Genomic DNA, 26,202 nt, shown 5'->3' with positions numbered 1-26,202 from the left:
AGAAAAAGGGCCAGGTTTTCTACTTTCGGGCAATGAAATCTTCCCCACTCCTGATCCAAGCATAATTCTGGAAATATCTCTTGGAAATGAGAATATCTAACATGAGACTGGGCACAGTGGCTCATACCTGTAATCCAGCAATTTGGGAGGCTGAGGTGGGCGGATCACTTAAGGTCAGGAGTTCAAGACCAGCCTGGCCAACATGGCAAAACCCTGTCTCCGCTAAAAATACAAAAATCAGCCAGGTGTGGTGGTGCGTTCCTGTAATCCTAGCTACCCCGGAGGCTGAGGCAGGAGAATCACTTGAACCCAGGAGGTGGAGGTTACAGTGAGCCGAGATCATGGTGCCACTGCACTCCAGCTGGGGCAACAAGAGTGAGACTCTGTCTCAAAAAAAAATAATAATAATAATAAAATAAAAGAAGAAGACAAAATAAACAAACCTTAACATTTCTGATGCATTTATTAACGACCAAAAACTCTATTGGATGTGGCACATGCATGATCTCATTGACACTGCTCAGAACTCGATGGATCAGCATATATATGGCCATTTTAAAGGTGAGGGAACTGGACTGCAGAGAAGTTGAATGACACATCCCACAGCATTTGGCCATTTTTCTGACTCTAAAAGCCCTATCCTTGCTATGACACCATAAAAAACAAAAAACAAAAACAAAAACAAAAAATAATAATAATAAAAAAGATCCAGTAGGAAGGAAAACATTAGCTGGAAATGTCAAGGGATGGGCACAAATGAAAAAATTTTTAGTTTAAAGGACATTACAACATTAATAATCAATCAAATTCCATTTTTCTAATTGTCTCCCCAGTATACAAGGTAATGACTATACTAAGTTTTAGGTTCTAGAAAACATGAATATTACATATCAAAATAAAAGACTTATACATCTTTTTCTGCCTGGGAGTCATACATGAATTTTTTTTTCACTTGACTGTGAGCTCCCTGAGGGCAGGACCTCACTGTGAGGTTGTGCACTGTGCCCCCAGTGCCCAAAGAGCAGCTACCACAGAAAATTCAGTCAGTAAATACTTGTTGGAATGACTTAAAATGTTAGGTTGGGCAACCTTTATTCCTAAAAGGCCCCTGTAAGTAGGCAAAACAATAGCCCTTGAAAGATGTACACGTTCTAAGTCCCAGAATGTATGACTATGTTACCTTACATGGAAAAAAGGGACTTGCAGATATGATTACGATTAAGGACATTGAGGTAGGAAAATTATTTCCTACCCCTGGATGACCCAAGTGGGCTCAATATAATCACAAAGCTCCTGAAAAATCAGAAGGCCTTTCTTGGCTGTGGCCAGAGGGAAATGTGACCATGGAAGGATGGTCAGAGTGATGCAGTGTAGCTGGCTTTCAAGATGGCAGAAGGGAGCCAGCCAATGTGGGCAGCCTGGGAAAACTGGAAAAGGCAGAGGAAAGAGTGCTCTCCAAGCACTTCCAGGACATGGCCTGCTGACACTTTGATTTTAGCCAAGACTCGTGTTGAACTTTTACAGAAAGGTAAAATAGTATATATGTACTCTTTTAAACCCCTAAATTTATAGTAATTTAATTTGTTATAGCAATGCTAGAAAACTAATACAATCCTGTTGAACAATTTATCACTTATTTTTTGCAAATTAGCAAGATGAGTAGCTCTTCCAAGTTTCTTAAGGCTAAACTCTCTAAGAATGCTGCAAAGCACTGAGTCTGTAATCCCACTCTTCACTTCCACACCCCACTCAGAGTCCTAAGTCTTTCAGAGTTACCCCCTTCCTCCCATAGAGTTCTCCTTATCCCATCTGATCCATGTATGACTCTGAATTAACAATTCATTACAAAGAAAAGAAATTAGGCTATTTAAATGATACTTTATTTAAGTAATTAAACATTGCTTAAATCTGCCTGCTGGCATGGGTATGGAAATTGTTGTGTATTGACAAAGGCTAACAGAAACTCCCAGGATTCAAGAAAGCCAAGTCTTTATAAAACACACTAGTCCTGACATACTTCAGAAATTCTTTCTCAGTTTTGTCTTTGGTCAACCCAGTGAGAAATTATCAACAAAGTGGATGAAACTTCAGCTCTGGAGTTAATCCTTCCTGGGTTCGGTTTCTGGTTTTAAATGTACCTGGGTTGCATTCTCCAGTAAGTAAGGTAACCTCTCTAAGCCTCAATTGCCAATGGAGAATAATAGAATCTATTTTTCAAGCTGCTACGAGGTTCAGAAATACCATATGCAAAGCATGTGAAAAGGGTTAGGCCGATAATCAATAATAGTAATCATTTTGATTTAATTTTGAAATAACATGGGGAAAGGATATATAATCCCTAAAACTAAAATAAACTCAAAGAGATTTCAAATCCTTTAGCCAACCCACTGTCATCAAATATCCCAACCTATAAAAATTTATGACCTGTTTGCAGGGCAACAGGGAGAGCCATGACCAAAAGCTGTGAACAGAACACAGAGCTTGGATTCCAGCGACTTGGCTTTAGTTTGAAGTCTACCATTATTCAGCTGTGCAATCTTGCATAAGTTTATTTTCAGCCTTAACCTCCTCATCCATTAACAAACCTATTGACTCAATTTCGAAATAAATCCAGAAGCTAACCAGGACTGCCACCAATCTAGCCCTGAGCCCAGAGCCTCTCAGATGGCCTCCTACCTAGAATCAATCACACAGTCCATTCTCCATTCAGAGGCCAGGAAAATACCTTGTAAAAATGTAAATTAGATTGTGTCACTCTTCCGCTCAAAATTCTCCAAGAGCTGCCTAGTGTATTCTCAAAATCCCAAGGCCCTACTTCGATGTTCATCTTTACCTAAGCTCTGGCCCCTTCCCCTGCTGGTGGATCTGGTGGCCTAGGGCTGCCCCTTGCACTCCCTCATCTTCAGCCACACTCACCTCTTTTCAACACACCTCTCCACTGAGAAAGCACTTTCCCTGCTATTTACATGGCTGACTTCCTCACCTCCTTCCGATCTCTACTCAAAGTAAATTACCACAGGGGTCTTACTATTATTATCTTAAAATAAGATCGCAACTCTGGGTCCTGAACCTCTTTCAAGCTTTACCACACCACAGTACACACTCATGTATTGTTTGTCTAATGGCAGGAGAGCAAGGATTTCATCCATTTTATTCACTGTTGTATCTCAAGCATGAAGTCCAGTGCCGGGAACATAGAAGGTACCCCATAAATATTACTGAATGAATGAATCAGTTAAATATGAATAATAGCACCTCCTTTATAAAGTTCTTTTAAGGATTCTAAGTAATTTGTGAATGTCTTTTGTAAACAGCTAAATATCATCCAAATATAACATTTTATGATTTTGTGTTCCGGAGAATCTGCGTTCCTTGCTTTTGTAACCTGAACATTCATTATGAACAAAAGTTGCTTTCATTTTCCTTTGTCTACCCAAAACCTCATTGTTATTTTTCATTTCTTATTCTGTTCCCTAAAGAGATGAAGAGAAAAATCCCAAATCTGAAGATAATAATAACGAGGACTGAGGTATCCTAAGTGTCTGTTGTGGGAAAACAATACCAACCAACCATACCTTACGGGGTGCTGTTTTTGTGGCAGTCCCCGTGCTAAGCATTCTCTGCATGATGTTTCCTTTAATCCACAAAACAACCCCGTGAGTCAGTGTTATTTTTATCCCAATTTACTGATGAAGAAACGGGTTTGAAGAGGGTCAGTGATACTCCCCGTCACGCAGCTAGTAAGTGGTAGAGCCGACATGCAAACACAGGCAGTCTGACTCCAGAGTTTATAAACCATCACAGTGCTCTGCAGATGAATCACTGCCCTAGGCAGCTGGCTACATTTTTTTTTTTTCATTCAATCACAACCAACCGCCACTATCTCCATTCTGCAGTTTAAAAAATATAAGCTTGGGGAGATTCAGAAAACACCTCAAGATGAAACAGCGGGCAAGGTGCACATCCTAGATGGGACCTCAGGTCTGTTATCCACCAAGTGGCTCACCTTTGACCTGCGCAGGCCCCAGAGCAAAAGGACAAATGGAAGCCACTATTGTACCTGCTCTTAATTAAGCAATTGACACATAAAAATATGTTCTGTCCTCCTTCCTGATCAAGGACATCCAAAATAATCTGAGCTCTAGGTTCCAGTGGAAGATTTGGGGACCCTTTGGAGCTCTATGCTGAGCATGGTGAAATGGGAAGAGTTGGCCCTCAGTGCTGGGCCATTCCTGTCTTTCCCTGCCCAGCCCATTTGGAGTGGGCTCAGGGTGGACCGGGCATGGGAATTTTCAGGTCTTTGTGCTTGAGGTTGCTAGTGAACAGGCAGTAATGGGACCAGGTTCAGGCTTGGGATGCCACAGTTTCTCTGAGGATGCTTTCAAATCATGGAGACAAGCAGGACCAGAGGGTGACCAGAGCAAGTCCCTTAAAAGGGCAGAGCCCAGGACAGGAGTTGCTGCTGTCTGAACCTAAGGGAGGTCCTGACTTTTAAACTGTGCCCTCAGCTGCTAGGCTCCTGCTCTGTTTCTTCTCAGGGAGAGGAACAATAATTGGCTCTTTTCCTTGGATGCATCCTCTTTCTCATTCAATTTTCTTTTTAAAAATGAAAAATCTTTATTCTCATATATAATTTATAAAAGGGCCCAAAAAGTATAAATATTATTTATGGCTATTCCATGAATATCAAGTCTTAACAACCAAATTACTTAGAAAGAAGCAATTTCTGATTTGCTCGTTATATCTGTCCTGCTAATCCATTTACCAACTTCATTTTACACACATGTCTGACTATCATTAATCCCATCAAACCAGGGCCTTCAGCATTGCATTGCAATTGGTTTTTAAACTTACTGTCAATTGGGGAGCCATTGACTCTCCACTTGATTGTGGGTTGAGGTTCTCCTTCAGCCTCACATAACAAGATGCCATTGCTCCCGGTGCTATACACAGCACTCTGAGGCTTCTTTGTCCAGCGAGGAGGCTCTGGATATAAAGTGAAGAGCTCATGAGAGATGTTATCTATGTCAAAAAGTCCAAAAATATTAAGGCCTGTATTTCTACTTTGCACCAGCAGAGGGCAGACACCACAAAGGGTTTCATAGTAGCTCTTATTGGTAAACTTGTTCTGCAAAGCAAGGTGGGAGCTGCTTTTGTGTTGTAGGGTGTGTTTGTGTGCGTACACGTGTGTGTTTGTGTTTAATTGGGACTCAGCATGTATAATAAATCAACACACTAAAAATAGTTATATACAACCACTTTATTTAGCTATACAAGTAGCTACCCAACTAGGAAAAAAATGAGGGAAGAATAAGCAGATGGTGAGTTTATTTGGAGCTGACTATAGGTTATTTTCAAGCTGCAGCATGGCATCTAAAAAGGTAGATACATAAGAATTATATTGGCCGGGCGCGGTGGCTCAAGCCTGTAATCCCAGCACTTTGGGAGGCCGAGACGGGCGGATCACGAGGTCAGGAGATCGAGACCATCCTGGCTAACACGGTGAAACCCCGTCTCTACTAAAAAATACAAAAAAACTAGCCGGGCGAGGTGGCAAGCGCCTGTAGTCCAAGCTACTCGGGAGGCTGAGGCAGGAGAATGGCGTGAACCCGGGGGACGGAGCTTGCAGTGAGCTGAGATCCGGCCACTGCACTCCAGCCTGGGCGACAGAGCAAGACTCCGTCTCAAAAAAAAAAAAAAAAAAAAGAATTATATTTTAAGAATTTTAAAAATAAAACTAATCAAAATGTTTAATGTTTATTTTGAATATTTCTTAATTAGTGATCTTATAGCATTTATATATATAATCAATTTGGAAAATAGTATTTCCTAGATTTTTTTTTTATAAGAGGGGAGAGAGAGAAGCCCAAAAGCAGTGTTTAGTTTTCTGCAGTCAAAGCAATTAAGAAAAAGGCACCTTAAAATTACCTGTATCTTTCTATGCCCTACTGCTCCAGAATTACAATACTACAAAGTATGTCAGAAATAGATGAGACATTTTACTTGACTTCAAACATTATTTCCTTGTTTTATAACTTCATGAATATTGCTATATCAGGGGTAAATAAAAAGTTTAAAGTGTGGATGGTTTGGACAATTTAATTTCAGAGAAAATTGCACAAAACCTGCAGGTAGCAAATCCCATCAAATGTAGTTTGGTTATTTCACCCAAAGATCTTTTAGATTTCCATTTTTAGTCAAAAAGAAAAGTCTTCAAAGATATATGTATGTATACAATGAAAAAATATCAGTAAAATTTTTCTAAGTAAAGGAGGAAAAAGGATTATGTAAAAAGGAAATACCTGTAAGTTCACTAAGAAACAAATGTATACAACCAACCCTGGCAAGTTCAAGTTCAAGCAAGATAAGTGCACTCCACAGGGTGTTGACTTAATTGTTAAGTTTCAAGTTAAATATCTGTATTCATAAGCTGTACTACCTGTAGATATTTAGTCACTTGGTTTAAAATATACTAGTCCAAATTATAAATTGCAGATCACTTTCTGAGGTGAAGGTTTATTTTTGTCTATTTTGCATTTTTTGAGATATCCTTACTTTTTTTCTGGTATTTTAGTACAAACAATATAAAACTAAATATCTGTAAGTTAGAGAAAAATATTCCATGAACACGAACATTATGGTATATCATATTTATAGTAGAAAATTACAACAATTGCTTTCAACATATGCAAAAATAAAGAAAATCAAGCAATGATGGTATTTCTGTAAATCTTTATGAATAATTACTATTATCATTAGGACATTTACTATTAGGACTATTAGTAATATTAGTATTACTGAAAGAGGTCCCAAATTATCACCTCATCCAATGCTTTCACCTTACAGAGGGCTGAGCTTTGGAGAAGTTTCCTGACTTGGCCAGGGCCACCAGCAAAGGAAGCTCCAATTCCTGTTCTTGCCATTCCATAGATATATACACAGCAACTATGGATGAGCAGCATTAAGACTCTGAAGTCATGTGATTTTGTTATCTTACGAATTTGTACCAAAGACAGGAAAGAAGGTTAATTCAATTTATGCTTCCAAGTCCAAGCTCCCCCTATATTTATCAACTGACTCCAGAAGTTCTGAGCATTCACTAGGCTTCATCACTATAGTTTACCTTAACCCTTCTGTGTAAGCTTTCTTTGTAATTGCTTGAACATTTACTCTGATGCTTTTCATGTGTTTCTCCTATAGAAGTAAGCTGATCCTGAGTCAGTAATATTGAGAGAGATTTCAAGCTTGTCCTGCTCAGAAACAGCTGCTTCTTGAGCCTTAAAACCAAAAATTCTGAGGAAAAAAACCATCCTCATAAAAACCCATTCTTTTAGCTATTATCCTAAGATATATGGTAGCAGGTGAAAATTGCTTATGTTGAAACTTTATGCATTTTCTCATAATTGTAAATACAAAAATAAGATGATAAATATCTCTCGTGTTGCTGGAAACAGAGATGCAAATATCTGAACACTGGGACTATATATTAAGCAAGCTAAATAGAGATGTTCATCACTAGGAAAAAAGCAAAATAAAACAAACTTGGTACCTATAAAACATACAACACAGTGCTTATTTTTAGTGAAACTGTTTCTTCACAGGTTCTTATTAAAATCTATATTCTAATAAACAAAAAATTGTTAGGTTCAACAAAAATTGGATTTAACTGCAACATTTTAGAAATAGATTTGTTATTTGAAAAAAAGGATTTCTCAAGTATATTAATGACTGAGTTGCATGTGATTTTATGACAACCTTTGAAAATGCAAAAACATTTTGGATTATATTATGGCTCTATAATTATATACAAATGCTTTCCTATTTCACTTACTAAAGTTCAAAGGCTTTAAATAATTCAAAAGTTGACAACATAAAAATTATTTGTGGGAGCTTATTTTTAAATAATCTACTGAAATGTGATGTGATTATATTTTGATTTCTGGATATAGACTGTTTTAGATGTCACTCTAATATATCTCTTTTTATTGAATGTGTAATTAATCATATCCTAGATATTTAGAATATATAGTTGTACCTGGTCAAGACATCCTGGCTGCTTTTGCTCATACATATTATAGGATTTGAAGTACAGTCTGATTTCATATTTAGGATGTTGCAACCTAAATTACAAGCTCACAGGATTTGATTATGTTTAGTAATAGGAAAGACATTGCACATACATAAAGAATCCAACCCAATTCATGATTTTACTTAAGCACAATGGGTGTTTTCAGAATGGAGTAGATTTTCAAAATACATAATAGCTTTGCTATTTTCTCACATGGCAAATCTCTGTTATTTAATTTGGGCTTCTAAAAAAGAGACAAAAAAAGAAAAGGAGAGGGTGCAGGAAGGCAGAAAAAATTGAATAAACACAAGTTCATCCATCCAGATGATTAACAGTTTTTATTTATCGCTTCCACACTTTAGAAAAAAAAATAAAGACATCTTAAGCTCAATTTGCTTTTCACGTGCATAGATAAAGAGAAACTCCAAACACATACAACTGAAGGTACATTTAATAGTTTCCTACTAAAGAGAAAGGATTAGAAGTTCCTCATAAAAAATCATTTACATCTCAATAGTGCTAATAGCTGTTTTATGAGTAGTGAGAACAATTTGTTCTAGAAATCTATATTCCTTTGGAATCCTATAGTCAACATTTTAAATTGCATAATTAATTTTACATCTTTGATTTTTTTTGTGTGCAACCCTTGCAATTCTTTTGAAAGCTTTGGTTTTATAGTCAAGAAAACTGTGGCCAGATTGTTAAAATATTCAGCTACCGTAGCTATGTTCCAGCCATCTGGAAGGGTTTCTAATAGTCAGCAACTTGGAGGAGAATCTAACAATTAGATATGTCTGGTTCGTGGGTGTGTGTGTGCTGGGGAGGGGAGGAAGGGATTACAGAAAAATACCCCTGTTGCATGATGTAGCCAAATTACATAGAAACATCAAATGATGACTAAAAATATACATAAAATAAATCTTTCAAACTCTTCTACTCTGAATTGCTTTGTGAATAATTTAATGTCAGAGGACTGTATCACTGTTTGGCAGATGTTGACATTAATATATAATATTGGACTTTCTTCTATATAAGTTTTGCTTTTGTCAAGTCAAAGAAAATAAAATTCTCAACTTTGGTTTTCTGTTCTTCATACCTTAAATAATAATACACATTATGGAGTAGGCTTGGAAATACAATGTTATTCCAAACAGGGGTATGACTAAATCAACTATCTTAACATCTACTTGGGAGGGGAATTTGTGTCTGAGTCCCTTTTTTTTTCCCCATTAGTTTAAACAACAGGCCATTACTTAGGTGTTCCTTGTGTAAACTAAAGCTTTAAGAGGTGAACTTTATTGGAATATTAATGGGTGCCCTAGAGCACTAGTTCACTAAATTGTAGTCTAAAAAGAATAATTCCTTGCAATAGTTAAGCTTACACTGCACTAAATAAGTACAAATGCAGTAATCATTCCATTAATTTGATCAATACAGTCAACTAAATTGTAGATAGAAAGCCTCAATGTGATTGGATCCACAGAAAATAGTCTGTGTCAATCACATTCAGAGGACTAGACAACCTTCACATCAGCCAAACAGGCACAACCCTAATAACTACATTCCACATTTAAATGATATCATTTTTGCCTGCTTATTCCTATAAATGTAACTAATGCCAATAAAACCTTGATTGATCAAAATCTCTGAATTTACAGAGAGAAGATGACTTGAATATAATGTTTTTGCACTTTTTGAGAGAATTTATATTATAGCATATAGTCTATTCTTTTTTGCCTGTAAGAAACATATTGAATTTATCACCTGAACCCAAGACATGGATTACAAAAATGTTATATCCAGGAAAGAGCTAACACAACAATTTGCCTGCTTCTTTCATTTCTTTGGTGAAGAGCCTCAGGTACAGAGAGTGAAATAAATGGCGAAGGGCACAGCAAGTTAACTGCAGGATTAGGAAGCAAAATCCAAGCTTTCTTCCAGGCCCATTTTAATACTTTTTTTCATCATAATCCTTACGGCTGCTTTTATGATGTAATAATATGAAGTGTATGTGTGTATTACAATAAAAATAATTTAGGAGACTAGCTTTAATGACTACTTGAATAAATCATGTAAACTGTCTGTGTTTAACCACTAACATGAGATCTTTTCTTGTCATTTGTCCCTTCTATGACGTTTTGGGGCATAAATGACAAACATGCTTAATTAAAGTGTAATATAATTGAGTGCCCACACTACAATTAAAAGTTGAAACTGTTGACCTGTTTTAACATGTATGATTTAGAAGCAAGGCCTACTACATGTATAAAGTTACTTTTTTGAAAAGCAGGAAAATAGACGAACATGGAAAAGGTACCTTCTACTATAACGTGAAAATCATGAGTGGCTGTTCCCAAGAAATTGCTGGCTGTGCAGCGATAATTTCCTTTGTCCTGGTAGGAGACATTCTCTATCTTCAAAGTCTTGCCATAATTTTCTTTTGTTTCTCTCCCCTTTGGTAAGTCACCACCAATTTTGTTCCAATCAACCTGTGGAGTTGGCCTGTAAAAAATAATTAAATAAACAAACATTTTTTTTAAAGTGGAAAGTAAAATACAAAGAAAACCTCAGGACCCATCATTTATCAAGTTGCTTTTACATAGGTGCTCATATTCCACTGAATCACATCATCCTTACCAGTGGACAGACACACCCACCACCATCGACAGTGAACACTGGTGTTGAAGAAAATCTCTTTTCCTGAAAGTTCCTCTAATGGTCTATCTCCTTGGAAACTTTCTCTCTCCTCTCTTACGGGGGCTAACTACACGTAAGTGCTGACTAGGTGTGGCTGGATGAAGGATAAATAATTGGAGCTCATTGAAATAATATTACCAAGATATTTTCCAAGTGTGAAAATCTCCCTGTGGATGGTTTGAGGCAGCCAGTGATAACAGCCCTATTCCCTGTTTGTGTAAAACACAGTAAAGTAGGACCCAACAGTCAGCAGAGAGAAGTTTCCCCTTTAATCCTGTGATGCCGATACTGGAGAATGTGGCTCCTGTGTGAAAGCTAAACGTGTTGATTAGACCCACAAACAGCCTATTCTAGGGCAAGCTGGAGTCTGTAGCACAGATGCTTACCAAATCTTCTCTTGCTTAGTAGTTTCAAAAGATTAGCTCACCCAATCAAAACAAACAGGAAAGTAAAGACAAAACAAAACTAGCGTGATAACTTGTTACACACCAGCGTGATAACTTTCCCCACCTTAGTAAAGAGGAAAATAGGACTGGGGAGTCAAGGCAGCTACATTAAGAAAAACCCCTTCTCATGAAAACCAGAAAAGTGCAGAGGTCATACCCTTTGTGACTCATTTGATTTAAAAATTATGTGGAAAGCAAAAAGGGTTGATTCTAACTGAAGCATGATTGACCTTTTCTCTTCCCCAGTCAGGCTCTGTAAGTGAGTAGAAGAAACAACTTTGCTAATTTTATTGATGCTACACTTTTCCTCTCCATATTTCTTCCTATTACTAATAGCTGTAGGTTATTTGGTACATTCTAAAGATGGGCATTATTGTAATCATTTAACAGCAAGGAATCTGAAGCTCCAATAAATTAATTTCTTAAGGTCACTGGAGCAATAAATGATATACCACAACTTATATTTGTCTACTCTAAACTTGTTCTTTTTTAATCAGTGTGTTTTATTATTTTGTGCTTTTCAATCTATGCCCTTCCTAACTCTATAGTCCTAGAATATGTGCTTCCTGTCAAATTGCCCATTAGTTACTATGTAATAATAGAGCAATTCCTTGAAATCGTGTGTGTCAATATTCTCAAATTATTTGTATTGATAGGTTGTGGTTAAAATAATTCAGTTTTTTATGCAAAAATATGGAGGTAAAGATGCAAACTCTTTAATCTACATATATCTACTCCTTTCTCTCTTCCTTCAAGGCTCAAATACTAACGTGCTGTGCAACCTGGCACAGTAATCTTATATTTTACCAAGCTAAGAGCACATGGCACACTTGTGTAGGAAATGGTAATGATGCCTGGGCAGACAGCTGTGAGAGTATATTGGTTGCTGGCTTTCTGAGCACACCACCTAACAGGATGCATAACCCAAGTCTCCTAACTGCTGGCTTTTCACTCCATCTGTCAAAATTTGCCAAGTTATAGTCTGCTCTGGAACTCAGTTCCCCTAAAACAGGAAATTTTTCATGAGTCCATCCTTTAATAGAGCAAGTAACTCACTTTCAGCAAGATCTCCCAGACTCCCCAGTCTTTGGGTCTCTGAAAACTAGTCTAATTTTCTAATACCATTTACTTGAAAGAATAAAGTAAAATAATTATCTAAAGTATTATGTGAAAATGAGATATAATCTAATCTCAGGATAGGTCTATACCATGGCAAAAATTTCCAACTCTGTTCTTGCCAATTTTTTATACCCCCTGCCTTTTTAAAAAAATTTAAAGAACATTTACTAACAGCATTTGAGCAATGTGTTTTGAGGGAAAATATATTGCTTAATACCTTTTTGCACACAAAAGACACTACCTCATAATCTAAATTTTTTTTTCAGGCCCTTGTCTGGCCAACATTTATTTGTATATTTCTCTATTTATAAAGAAGTGTCTTGTGAAAGAATTATATCTACTTTAATTTACAAAACAGAAAAAAAATCTATTTGAGCAGTGCACATGAGTCCACCTACGGCAATTTTATAAGTTTTCCCTCAAAACACATTTGTTCAGATACTGTTAGTAAATGTCCCTTAAATTTAAAACAAAAGGAAATAAAAAATATTTTCAAGAATATAGCTGGAAATTTTTGTCAAGATATAGGCCTATCTTGAGATAAATTATATATCATGTTCACCTGACACAATCATTTTACTTTATTCTTTCAAGTAAAATGTATTAGACAATTAGACTAGTTTTCAAAGACCCAAATATAGTGCTTTACACAAAATAATAGTACAATATCTTAAATACAATTATTTTTCTTACTATAGGAGGTTAAAGGCTTGAAAACTTCTTAGAAAAAGTTTTTTAAATGACCCAAAAAAACTTTTAAAAAATGTATCATCTTCTGAGAGAGGACCCAGATCCGATAGGATTACCCAATACAAAACCAGTATGAGTAAGAAGAGACTACTTCAGGTGAAAATCCTTAAGACGGCGCATCAAGAATTTTCATGTCCTCACAACAACATATATTTTCATCCACTCTATTTTTATATATTCCTTCATGACTCTTCATTTTCTAAAACGCACATGAGAGCATTTCATTATTTTGAAGACATTCTGTACAGTTGCTAGTCAATCCAAGAGGTCAATGATGGCATTAGTGGGAAATAAGAAAAAAAGAATTACTGAAAGGGTCACCCTGCCCAACTCGATGTAGTGATGAACGCTGCAAGAATTTAATTTCTACTACTGTAAACACATACAAATACAACCAGTAAAGCAGGTTGTTGCCATCATGATTCAAAATCAACATGAGACTTTCCTCTTCTAAAATAATGCACATACCACACATTCCAGACAGAGTCTGTGTCATAGTACCTCTAACTAATTTATGTAAAGACACACGGGGAGTTTATGACAGACAAGCAACTTTGATATTTTTGGTGGATGGAAAGAGAAATTTGCAAAGCTTAGGGGTTGTAAAACCATTAACATCTGCTCCATTTCTAACCCAGTCATTCAGAATGTACTCTAAATGATGAATGAATATGATTTTCTGAATTTCAAATCCTAGTCCACTAACTACAGTCCCCAAAGCCCTCAGCTTATGAACAGATTGTATTTCATATGAGTAAACTCAGGTGCTAGAAAGATGGAATGCATTTTCCTGAGGTACTCTCAATTGTAGGGAAGGACCATAAGTTCGGAAGGATAGTGGTAAAAGTAGGAGAGAACCTGCATGATTAAATATTAAGTAAGATGGTCCCTGTGTACGTGTACTTAACAGTAGTTAATAAATGGAACAATTTTAAGAGGTGACCAAGTGAGGTCCTTTAGGGTTTTCTTGGAGGATTTTAAAAAGTGCATTGCGGGCCGGGCATGGTGGCTTATGCCTGTAATCCCAGGACTTTGGGAGACCAAGTCAGGTGGATCACAAGGTCCGGAGATCGAGACCATCCAGTCTAACACGTTGAAACCCCATCTCTACTAAAAATACAAAATATTGGCCGGGCGTGGTGGCATGCACCTGTAGTTTCAGCTACTCTGGAGGCTGAGGCAGGAGAATCACTTGAACCTGGGAGACAGAAGTTGCAATGAGCTGAGACTGTGCCACTGCACTCCAGCCTGGGTGACAGAGTGAGACTCTGTCTCAAAAAAAAAAAAAAAAAAAAAAAAAAAAGGATTGCTTTTTCAGGTGTACAGAAAGTTCACTTAATTAGATATTGATGTAAAACTCTCTTAAATTACGTGGTCTGGACCTCCATGTGTGCAAAGGGCAGGAGGGTAAAAATAGATAAATAGGGCTCCTTGAAACCTGAAAAGAAGCAGATTTAGTAACACAGCAAACAGGAGTGGGGCAAGATAGTATAGCACAGAGAGCAAACTCAGCACCAAAAGTGAGGGACTGACTACCAACAACCTTATGCTTCTTAAACTTAACTAAGGAGAATGTTGTCGTCATCCCTGCCATCCACAATATCATAAATTGACAGAGAGATCTAATTTTATGTACCTCAGTTACTGCCTGAAGTCTGTAGAGTGAAGTACAAATTACTGCCTCCAGAGATATAACAACAGGATTTATTTTTATTAATTATTTTATATTATTAATTTTAATTTTATTTTATTTTAGATGAGGTCTTGCTCTGTCATCCAGGTTTTAGTGCAATGGCATGATCATAGCTCACTGCAACCTCAAGATTGCTGGGCTCAAGCAATCTTCCTGCTTCAGCTTCTTGAGTACCTGGAATAACAGTCCTGAGCAGAATATCTGCAGTGCCTGGCAGAGTTTATTTCTTTTTAAATAAATAATTTTAAAATATCTAGGCAAGCACAGTCTTAATGTGCTTGATGTCTTATTCTTTATAGAACTGGATGGACAAAGTCATGAGTGAGAGTCAGGTTACTCACAAGCCTTCAGCAAAACACTCAAGCAGCAAGGTTTCCCCTTTGAGGATGGTAATTGAAGACTCACTGCCACTCTCAGTGGGAGGCAACAACAGTTTGGGTTTTCTTTGCTTGATTGAATTTGCTACAAAATAGAAAAGAAAAATCAGAATTTTTTCAAATTAATATACATAAAATTCTGTGACACCACATCTTTCTTAAAAAGAAAAATCTGACACATATGAGTGTGTGCGTGTGTGTGTTCTATGCACATTTAAATAGACTTCCATTTAACATATTTCCATTTAAATAGATTCCTCTTCTCTCTTACCATGAAGCATGGGTTTTCCCTCATTTGTTTTTACTGAGTGTAGCATTGCCAAATTTTATAAATGTTATTATTTATACCATATCTTCTAACTCAGAAGGTCAAACAGAAGTCCTTAATAGAAAATCTATGATTTTATATTCTATACTTTAGTCATGTCATGAGCAATGACTTTATGTTTATGTTTTTATTTAATTTAAGTTGCCTAAGAATTTCATCAGGTTTCTGCTAAAAACAGCTTCCTCACTCCTGCACCCAGAAATTCTCACTGAGGAAGGCTGTGGTAGACACTAGGCATCTATGAATTTATCAAGCTCTTTCAGCAATTCTACCTGTAGTCTCAGTTTCTTAAAGAAAACAACAGTTTTAGGAAATGATTAGCAAGCATCCTCACTAGCTGCATATTGAAATGTCCCATTTCTTATTTTCTTGAGAATATTTTCAAATACAATGGCAAATTAGGTACTTCCATCTTCAAAGGGACTTAAGCAGTAGACAGTCTTCTATACTTTGTATTTTTTGGAAAATAATTGCTGACTATGTACTATGTGCAATGATTTTTCATTGAGTGCTGTGAAAATATAGCACTATATATGTTTCAGTTATTAATCTCAAAGGAAATGATGTTGGGGATGAATCAGTCCACCTTAAAACTAACGGTTCTTCAGAAGGAGCTTACATCCTGCTCCACTGAAGTTGCAAGTATATAAGATATCTAAGTTATCACTGGTCCACATTTTATAGAGAATATTTGCTGCAATTATGTAAATGACTCTTCTCATTATAGAGAACTCGCCTGCTATACAACTCAGATTTATTCAGGCATTTTCCATAGAACACAAGTTCTGGTAGACTATTCTATGGGGGAAAGAACTGAATAAAAAGATCACATAGACACATGAGCTTGAAAAATGCTACAAACTGGTTTTTTCTCAGAAAGTCACAATGTACAGTTGCATGTCAAATATTTCAAGAAGGCTTGCAAGGAAAAAATCCACTTAACTTTGTTAAACTCGGTGTTTTCTCTACTTCCTTTGACACTTAACCATTTCTTTTCTTTCAGCAAAAGTATCAACCTTATATAACAGACATTTTGGGAGACCCAAAATAATTACTCCATTAAATATCTCTCTCTATTCAATGCATTATATGTATTTCGTTATATTTATATAGTTATATATTTATAAAAGTCACTCCCTTTGCATATATTTAAAAGGGAATGGGGGACAATAGAACCTTCTAAGTTAAGATGTTTTTCTTAGTAACAGTATTGTAATAAACCTAACAGGATATTAAAGAAAAAATTCAAAATCTGAAATGACAATGAGCTATAAACAAAAGTCAACACTCCACATGGGTTCGACTTACCCTTGGAACCAATTTCTGTGGATGAACTTGAGTCATTAGCATGCTTTACTGAAATGAAAAAATGGAAGGAAAAACACAAACATAATGGTGGATGCTGGTATCAATAAAGAATGAAAAGTCATATATTTGTCTTAGAAAAATTACAAAATGATGTAGAACCATGCTTCACTAGAACATTGCCTTTGGGAATATAGTTTTACATAGAAAATAATTATAGTGAGTTTAATCTTGAATTACCACAGATGAACCCAGGTGGAGAAGATTCAAGTCATAGCTCCATTAAAGAGAACTGAGGCTACTAGAAGAATGTTATAGTGAAGCCCTGGCATGGTGTATCTACACACAAAAATGAAAAAAATCACGGACCAAATTAAACAATGAAATGGTAATGCCAACTTTCAACTATACCAGGGCCAATTATTCAGTCAGCAAACTGTTGTGGATTATTTCTTCCCTTTGAATCTTACGGTTCTTCCTCCCTCTAATTACTTTTCCCATTTGGGAACCCAGGCTGGCATCTGCAGAATCAAGTAGGGAAAGGAGCAATTCAAGTAAGTTTGCCAATTTGGTGATAAAAATTTCCTTTTTGTCTTTGCCTCTGTTGTTTTCTCCCCCATTTTCAGTCTGCCAGTTTACCCAAGATCACAGTGAATCAATGCCCAAGATTTGCTTAGAAAACCCTGGAATTTCATTGTATATTTCACCCATTGAAAATGACAAGATCCTGCAGACGTCAGATGAAATACATTTGTCCTGTGAATTGCGATTTGATTTCCTGGCTGTGAGAGACACAGCTACTGTGGATCTGCAGCTGCAGATGTCTATTTCATCTGGATGAAGTCTCTAGAGTTGAACTGAACAATGGCGGAAAATATCAACCCAGCTTTAAATGGCTTCAGCCAGAAGGAAATTACAGACCATTTGCATTCCGCATACATGATGAAACAATAAATTATTTGGACTTACAACTGTTAACTGTTAGTTTCATTGGCATTTTCTGTACAATAGTCCTTAATCTTGGGAATGCAGCAAAGCAACAGTAATCATTGCGACTGTCTTTTTCTTCCACATTTGCGAAGTATAGATCTCCCTTTTGGCTCATGTATACTCTTTCATCTTGTTCGATGTGTTCTAATTCTGAAAAGAGATATCTTGTCATTGAAAAGGGCAATTGTCCCTTATTGTGCTTCATCTTCCTTTTTCATTTTCTTTTACATTATTATTTCATTTGATTTTTCCTATTTGCTCTTTAATTCCTGTCAAGTCTGGTCTTACTACAGGAACAATGAGCAAAAAGGAAAACAAAACAAAACAAAAACAGCAGGAAAACCCTTGGGAGCATGCTTTTTACCATTAACCAAAGAAGGCCGCTGGTAGACAAACCGTGGTAAACTGTTTACCATCTCGGTGTCTACCTCTGCTCTATGAGTCTGAATTGGCTTAACTGAAAACTGGTCAATGTGGACAATGCCCTAATTATTTTCTCAGAATCACGTTTATTTAAAACATGACTTAAAAATAAAAAACAAAAAGCGCTCCAAAAGTTTTATCTGTGATATTAATCTCCCTGTTCTGGTTGCAGCCTGGAAGTTTCTAGGGGAACTGATTTCTGGAACAATTGGCTGTACCTAAGAGTAGCTTCATTTGCTTTCTTCTGAGTGCTGTACAAATAGCATTTTTCTCTATGGTTCATAGTGAGAAAACATGTAGAGAGCATTGCTAAGGCATATACTAGAAGTAGACTTTACAAAGCTAGAATTTCAGATCGGAGTCAGCAAACCTTTTAGAAAATTAAGCAAAAAAGTTAATACTAATTTATCAGTAGGTGACTGCAATTAGCAGGTAGAGCATTACTAAAATAGAAAGATGAAGCTAGCGACACAAACCCATGCCATCCTCAGCTTTCACATGATCTATATTCCAAAGGTAAGTGCACTGTTTGAAATATAGAAAGTATTGTCTTCATAGACAAACCTTATCATATTAGTAGCATCTCCTTTTCAAATATGAAACAAAATAAGAGATCTTTATTTTTATTTAGTCTTTGGATTCATTATGTTATTGATATGATGGATAGAATTAAAATGTCCCCATTTTTTGATGGAACAGAGCATTACTTACCAATATTCATCCAATAAATATGTAAAGGTGGGAGGCCTTTGGGAGGATTGCATGGGAGGACAATTGGATCTCCCTCCTCCACTTCAAGAGGGTCAATTTTTTCTTTAGGGAATTTTGGAACACCTGGTATAAAAAATCATTTCAATGTGTTATTTTAAAATTACCTTTGACTATAACAACAAATATCTTAATGCATTCTTTTTTTTTTCAAAATTGGGCAATTTTAATAAATTATATGCTACAGATCCTCGTTCTTACATCTCCCTTGCAGAGATAAATATTATTAAGAAACTGGTGTGCATCTTTACATAACTTTAAAAATACTTCTGCATTTTGAAACCCCAGACAATAATATTTTTGTTATGTGACAACAATAAGGCAATAAAATACTTGTGCATATTTCTCTGGGCAGAGATATAAACCCAGAGTCACAGGATTTTCCTGCTTTAGTTTTGATAGATGTTAAATCTTTTTCCCCAAACACTGATTTCACTTTGAGCAGTTACATATCTCTAACTCTCGCTTTATTGGGAAGGCCTTGAATGTCATTGGCAAATATTCCATTCAGTGCATTAACCACACGAAATAAAAACTTCTAAGCCCATGTGGAGAAAATGGTAAGAATACAATGAAAAGCCAAATTCGACCACTTTAAGTTGCAAAAAGAGCCATCCACATTGAAATTACTCCCAGTAAATAAAAATTTAAATGAAATGGAATTGATGTAGGAAATAAGACTTGTAAATATTTCAACCTATTGTTTCCTCCCCACACTGGAGTCAATTTCTTAAAAAAGCAATGTGGTTATAGTAAGAATATAAGTCAGAATTGTGCAGAATTTGAAATCTAACACCAAAGTTTCATATTTTTAGGGAAGTATTGATTTTATAAGGATATTCAAAACGTATTCTTCCTGAGCGTTACATTGATGTCTTTCAACTTTTGTCGGGGGAATTTGCATTATGCTTCTCTTGTGGAGGAGAAGGATCTTAGGAAGGCGTTTATAACAGTCCCGACTTGATGGAATTCATTAGAAGGTGTTCTATTTGTATATTTCATTCTTAAATTATGATTCACAGCTAATTTTCATTGTTCTTGGAAATCTAAAGGTTTACTCATTTCCCATAAAATCTCTTCTTGAGAAGCTTTGTGCACTTCCTATATATTTGTCCTACAGCCCCTCAACCCCCATCCACGCCTTTAGAGGTTGAGGGAATTTGCTGACATTTCTCTTATTGATGCACCAGCTGGTTACAGTGAATTGCTTTTTGTCTAAATTCAAGGACCTTTCAAGGCTTAACATTGCAGGGGGTGGTGTGGTTATTACACTGCCTTTGCAATTTCGGAAGGCAGACTTTGGTTCTATTTATACATTCAGCCATGTGACAGTCTTTTAGTGGATTTCCTGTTGCTCAACTCATTCCTTGAGATACCTTTTAGAAAGTCTCTGGAAACATTTTTGAAATAGCATCCATCTTTGAATCACATTTTTGCTATAGGTAGCATGAAATTTCCCTCAAATGGCAGGAATGTATGTTTAGTATATTCACTACATTAAGAGCTTGTAGATAAAGTATCATACCATCTATTTGGTAAAGCCTCAGCTTTGATTGACAGCAAATGTTATGGAAAACATTTTGCAGAAAGTACACCTTATATACATAAGGCATAGTAATATACAAAACGTTTATGTACCCAAATCTCCAAATTCAAACCACTTGTTTAGTTTTATTCGCTATAACTGAAGCCCAGTAAACACTGGCATTGAAGTTATTGGTGCTGCTGGGTAGTTGGTGAATCTATTTATACTCAGATACAAGAGGTGGCAGAGGAAATAAAATACGGATTAGAAAATGGAAAGGGTATGTAATCCACTTCGATAACAAGCAAACTATACAGTGCCTAATATGAATACACAGTTCACTGGATAATATCTATTGTAAAGTAATTAATTACTAAGTTGTATAAATCCCTAATTGGAGAGCTGCTCCCTGAGAGCATTCAAAAAAATCTCACAATTCGAACAGATAGTACTGCCAGTGAAGCATTATCATCCTTGCATTAAATAAATCTAGATTATACAATTCTAATTCTGAAAATGTGAATTTATAATTCAACTGGCTTCTAAGGCACCAGCAATAAAAAAGAAAAGAAAATTTAGAACTCTACCAAAACTGTTATCACATGCCATAAATCTTCAGAACAGCTTTCAATTAAACACAATATTAATATTGGAAAACAAGGATGCATACTTATACATCAATAAATTTAAGGTTTTAGAAGAGATACAAATGGCATTACTTTTTCAGGATTTTTTATGTCTTATCCTTTGACTTTGAAATTATTTAGTGAGTTTGAGGGCATGATAAAAAGTGAACATTTTAACATTCACAGACAAATGTGAAATTTAATTACTATAACACAACAGCAGACATGAAGTCTACTTCAATTCAAATAAAGAAATGGCTCCATTTAAAACTAACTCCAACCAGTGGGGTTTACTGTGTTTATCTGGTGATAAACATTAGCATTGTTGAGTTTGGACAACTGTAACACGTTTTAAAAGTAAATTAAAAACAGTAATTTTTTCTGTATATGAGGTAACTATACTCCTTTGTCTTGCCAATATATTTCACGTGGGTACTTCATTAACACCAAAACCAACAATCATTTAACTTTGGTTCAACAAGACTGGACTTGATCCTGAATGGCCTCTCTGCAAAGGGATCAGAATCAACTTGCAAATAACAGTCTACCTAAGCAGAACTTCCAGAATGTTTGGAAATCCCATTATAACCAAGTCTAGATGAGATCAATTTCCTTTCTATCTAATGCCACTATTAATCTATTTGCATCAGCAAAGCAAAGCAAGCCTATCACAGCATGTATCTCTTCACTCTTCTCAATGAAGCTTTCACATTTATTATTCAGTGTCATGGACGGATTTCTAGCAACAACTAGGTTTTTGAAAACTTTCCCAGTTAAAATCTGTCACGGAAAAACTTTCCTACAAACAAGTTAGCTGCACGTGAGTCTTATTACCAGAACTATCAAGGCAAAACCAACCTGCAAATACAAAATTTGCAGGAGGTCTAAGTCTTCAGGTGCTGTCAATGAGTTTTGAAAACTCATCATCACAATTATTTCAATGTAATATACAGGAAAATAACATTCCTGAAATAAAGAAGTCTTCTGAAAACAGAATTTATATCTATAGGATATCCTATAGCATAAACCAGGTTCTAGCCCAGGCACTAGAAAACTAACTGGTTACAAAGATTCAGACCAATATCTTCACCTTTCTGTATCTCATTTTGTTTTCCTTTGCAGTCTTAGAATCCTTTGAATTCATCTCTTTAGGCTCCTCAAACACCTCACCAGGGTAGAAGCTTCTTAAGGGTAGGGATATAATAAAACCTAAGCTGTGTAATCCATCATGCCAACATGCCTGATAGTGAAGAGTAGTAGTGAAATGGCATCAGGGAACTTTAAATACAACTCATGCTAACTAATCACTTTGATGAAAAAAATAAAAAACAAAAAAACAAAAAACAAAAAACAAATCGCTGGCATCTTAACCGCTACCATGTTATGCAACACTGCAGATTATCTTTCTCTGGCACTCAAGGAATAAAATAGAAGGTTTCCTTATATTTTCCTATTTCTAGATGATACTGTAATCTAGTATCAAGGTATTTTCAACAAAGAAGTACAATGCCTTTTTGCTCATCTATAGGATGTGTTACCTGAGTCATCAAAGTATAGACAACACCATGTGGCATCACGTTATCCATAAACACTGAAGTTAGCTGCTTGGGCCTGAGTCCTGGCTTCAGCTCTTCCTACGTGATCTTTGAATCTGCTACTTAACATGTTTCAGTGTCCTCATTCATAAATGGGAAATGTAATAACACCTAACTCATTTGATTTATGTTGAAATTTAAATATTTCACGTGAATCGATTAAAATAGGACCAAGCACTTAATAATTATTCAATGCATGTTGGCTACTCCTCAAATATTTTCACTTTGCATGGTACAGCCAAATGCATAGAGACAAGGTGGGCAAAAGGACAGAGAATTTTGTTCTGCTGCTGCTCCTGATTTTCTCTATAGCCTGCACCTTAACAGCTTCTGTGATTTTGTGTAATTATTTGAATTAACATTTTCAGAGGAGATGGAAGGACAGAGGGAAGAAAATACTGTGCTTTTCATGTAGAACCTGTGATTTGCTTATTGAATTATTTCCCCTTTTTCCATCATTGGACGAATCTTTCCATACAAAAAAGCTTTATCTATTTTGACTTGGCACTCTGTTTATAGGACTGGCCTGGTGAGCTTTCGAGTACTGTACATTTCACTTAAAGATGCTTGGCACATTGCTCACAGTCTGCCATCATTGTCACGAATGCATGCTACTGAGTGCACATACTTTATCACCCCTAACTCCAGTTTCTGTCAGTAAAGAGATTTAATTGATTCCCATTTCCTGCAGAGTACCCCATTAATCCACTTAGGACTACAGAGAAATAACACTGGCTTTCAGTCCATGAGCTTATAATGAATTCATGCTAAGGAAGGACACCCAATTCAGCCTATTTCATTCCAGGCATTCACACACTTTGGTGAATCAGAGTAAAATCCTCAAACTTAATTAAAGCTTTAGAATTCAATGTTGCATCCTTAATTGAACAAATTGATCTGTTTTTGTTGGTTTGCACTTAATAGTAGGAGAATTTAGCATAAGCTACAACACCCAGGTTTCCCACACTCCCACTCCAGAATCAGGGCAGTAAAAAGCCAGGCTTTATCTTGAGGAAATTGTCCTGAGGAATCTGAGGAAGTTAGGTTAACACAAATGTAGAAACCAGCACATGAATATTTCTAATTAGTTTTCATTAAATTATTATACAGAAGATTTCATCCTTTTTGGCCATTTCTTAGACTATTTTAATAGGATGTGCAAATTGCATTGTTACTTTTATTCATTCTTTTATTCTTCAGCCTATCAACCAATAAATCAATCAAAGAAAGTATAGTATGCATTCTTGTGACATCTACAAGGCAATGCAGAACAGGAAGGATATGATAGTCTGGTATATTTTCTCATTCTTAAGGATCCTAATTAATATATATGACAATTGATAGACTGTCCCAAACAGTACACAACTAAATGTTTTAATAACCCCAGAGAATTTACAGCATCACTATTTATAATAGCCAAAAATGGAAATAATTCAAATGTTCATCAACTGGTGGATGGATTAACAGTAAATGATATGCACGTAGTGAAATACTGTTCAGCAATATAGAGGAAGAAACTACTGATATATACTACAACATGGATGAACTTCCAAAACATGCTAAGTGAAAGAAGACATATGAAAAAGACCATATACATGATTCCACTTATATGAAATGTCCATTTCTGGACATTTAAAGAGGCAGAAAGTTGATTGGTGGTTGCCTCAGGCCTGGAGATGGGAACAGAGAGTGACTGTAAATGGGCACAAGAAATCTTTTTGTGGTGATGGAAATGTTTTAATACTAGACTATAATGATATTTCACTAAAAAAAGTTGCTAAAACGTCATTGGCCGGGCATAGTGACATGTGCCAATAATCCCAGCTATTCACGAGGCTGAAGCAGGAGGATCACCTAAGCCCAGGAGTTTGAGACCAGTGTGGGCAACATAGCAAGATCCCATCTCTAAGATAAATAAACAAATAATGTATAAAAAGTATTAATTATACACTTAAAACAAGTAAAATTTATGACATGTAAATTATACTTCAAAAAAATTGTTTATAGCTGGGCACGGTGGTACATGCCTGTAGTCCCAGCTACTGGGGAGGCTTAGGTGGGAGGATCGCTCGAGTCCAAGAGGATGAGGCTGCAGTGAGCCGTGTTTGTACTCTAGCCTGGGCAACAGAGCACTCTAGCCTGGGCAACAGAGCAAGATCCTGTCTCAAAACAAAAACAAACAAACAAACAAAAAAAAAAAAGTTGTTTAAAAACTCATAAAAAAGAAAAAAATAATCTAGGCTGACTAGGCCAGTAATGCTAAGTGGAGAAACCTGATCTGTGCACTGAAGGGTGAGTAGTATCCAACAGTCAAATTAGGATTATTTATATTACCATTTTAACCTTATTGATAGTTGGATAATGAAGGCAAGAGAGTAGCTCCCTTCTTTTCCAGATCCAATCACCATGTGCATGCACAGGATGTATATTTCTGGAGGACAGTCTTTGTTTTTATTCACTGTTAGATCCCAAATTACTAGAAAGTGGCTGGTGTATTATGGGAGTTTCAGGATGATTGTTGAATAATTCACTAACAAAATCCCTATGCCATGTCTTGGATAACACATTTAGTTAAATAATTTTTTATGTATATAAAAATGGTACATTCTGTTTCTTTGGTGGTGGTGGTTGTTTTTTCTTTCACTCTTTCCCTAGCAAACTTAACTGCAATGTTGTTGAAAATAGAAAACTGAACATTGTATACAAAGGTTTCTGTTTGTTAACAGGAGATTGGGAAGTAGAAACTCTAACATTTGAATCACAAAGTTTCTATCAATATAGGAGAAGAACCAATTCTCTACAGTTTAAGAGAATAATTGATTAAAGATTGTAGGAAGCTTTAAATTGTCTCTGATTTATAAACTCCTAAGGATTGGGTTGGGTTACTATTCAATATATAGACGGCTGCAGAAAGCTGTCAGATGATGAAGTAATTTCAGGAGAGGCTGGAAATGATGCATAAGAAACCTAATTTATTTTGCTCTTTTCTGCAGCAGCAGCAAAGAAAAAAAAAAAAGAGCAATTATCCAACAACGTAGCTCAGATCCAACTCCCACCTCTTAAACAATACTCTCATATTCTGGTCAGAATTATCCTTATATTGTTCATGTCTTCACTTGGTCTGCCTAGATAATGACAGAAAAAAATTGAAATCCTTTAATTGCAAAATCTTAAACCAAATTCTGCCATTCCTTTCTTTGCAATAGATCTAGCTGCTTCCTTTTCCTTTGTGTCTCCATAGCAACCACTAGAATTTAGGTTAGGAATCACCCTCATGACTTGCCTCCTACAACAGATATTTAATCTGTCTCTTTCTCTGGTCTTATTTCAGTTAACTATATAAATGTAATATATAGTTTCACTATTATCAACCACAATTTTCATGACAATACTTTCTAATCCAGGATTCATGGACATTTCCTATTGAATGTCAATTCAAATCCAAACTCCTGAGGACAATTTCCAGGTTGATATGTCACTGCTCTGATGCTA

General features: G+C 36.0%; 1 protein-coding gene across 3 annotated transcripts in view; it reads right to left on the bottom strand.

The window, feature by feature from the left end:
• Window positions 1–26,202, bottom strand: part of CHL1 (cell adhesion molecule L1-like) — a 215,521-nt gene that overhangs the window by 49,474 nt on the left and 139,845 nt on the right. For 2 of the 3 annotated variants that reach the window (XM_011937220.1, XM_011937221.1), the window contains exons 6-11: window positions 18,908–19,030; window positions 17,753–17,923; window positions 16,787–16,834; window positions 15,115–15,235; window positions 10,386–10,570; window positions 4,855–4,986 (exon numbers count right to left, since the gene is read on the bottom strand). In XM_011937220.1, the coding sequence (XP_011792610.1) occupies window positions 4,855–4,986; window positions 10,386–10,570; window positions 15,115–15,235; window positions 16,787–16,834; window positions 17,753–17,923; window positions 18,908–19,030 (780 nt within the window). The remainder of the gene's footprint in view (window positions 1–4,854; window positions 4,987–10,385; window positions 10,571–15,114; window positions 15,236–16,786; window positions 16,835–17,752; window positions 17,924–18,907; window positions 19,031–26,202) is intronic. The other variant, XM_011937222.1, reaches the window with a different exon arrangement.

This window comes from Colobus angolensis, unplaced genomic scaffold, assembly GCF_000951035.1.
Source record: "Colobus angolensis palliatus isolate OR3802 unplaced genomic scaffold, Cang.pa_1.0 Scaffold160, whole genome shotgun sequence".
NCBI lineage: Eukaryota > Metazoa > Chordata > Mammalia > Primates > Cercopithecidae > Colobus > Colobus angolensis.
This window is presented reverse-complemented; position numbering and strand designations above follow the sequence as displayed.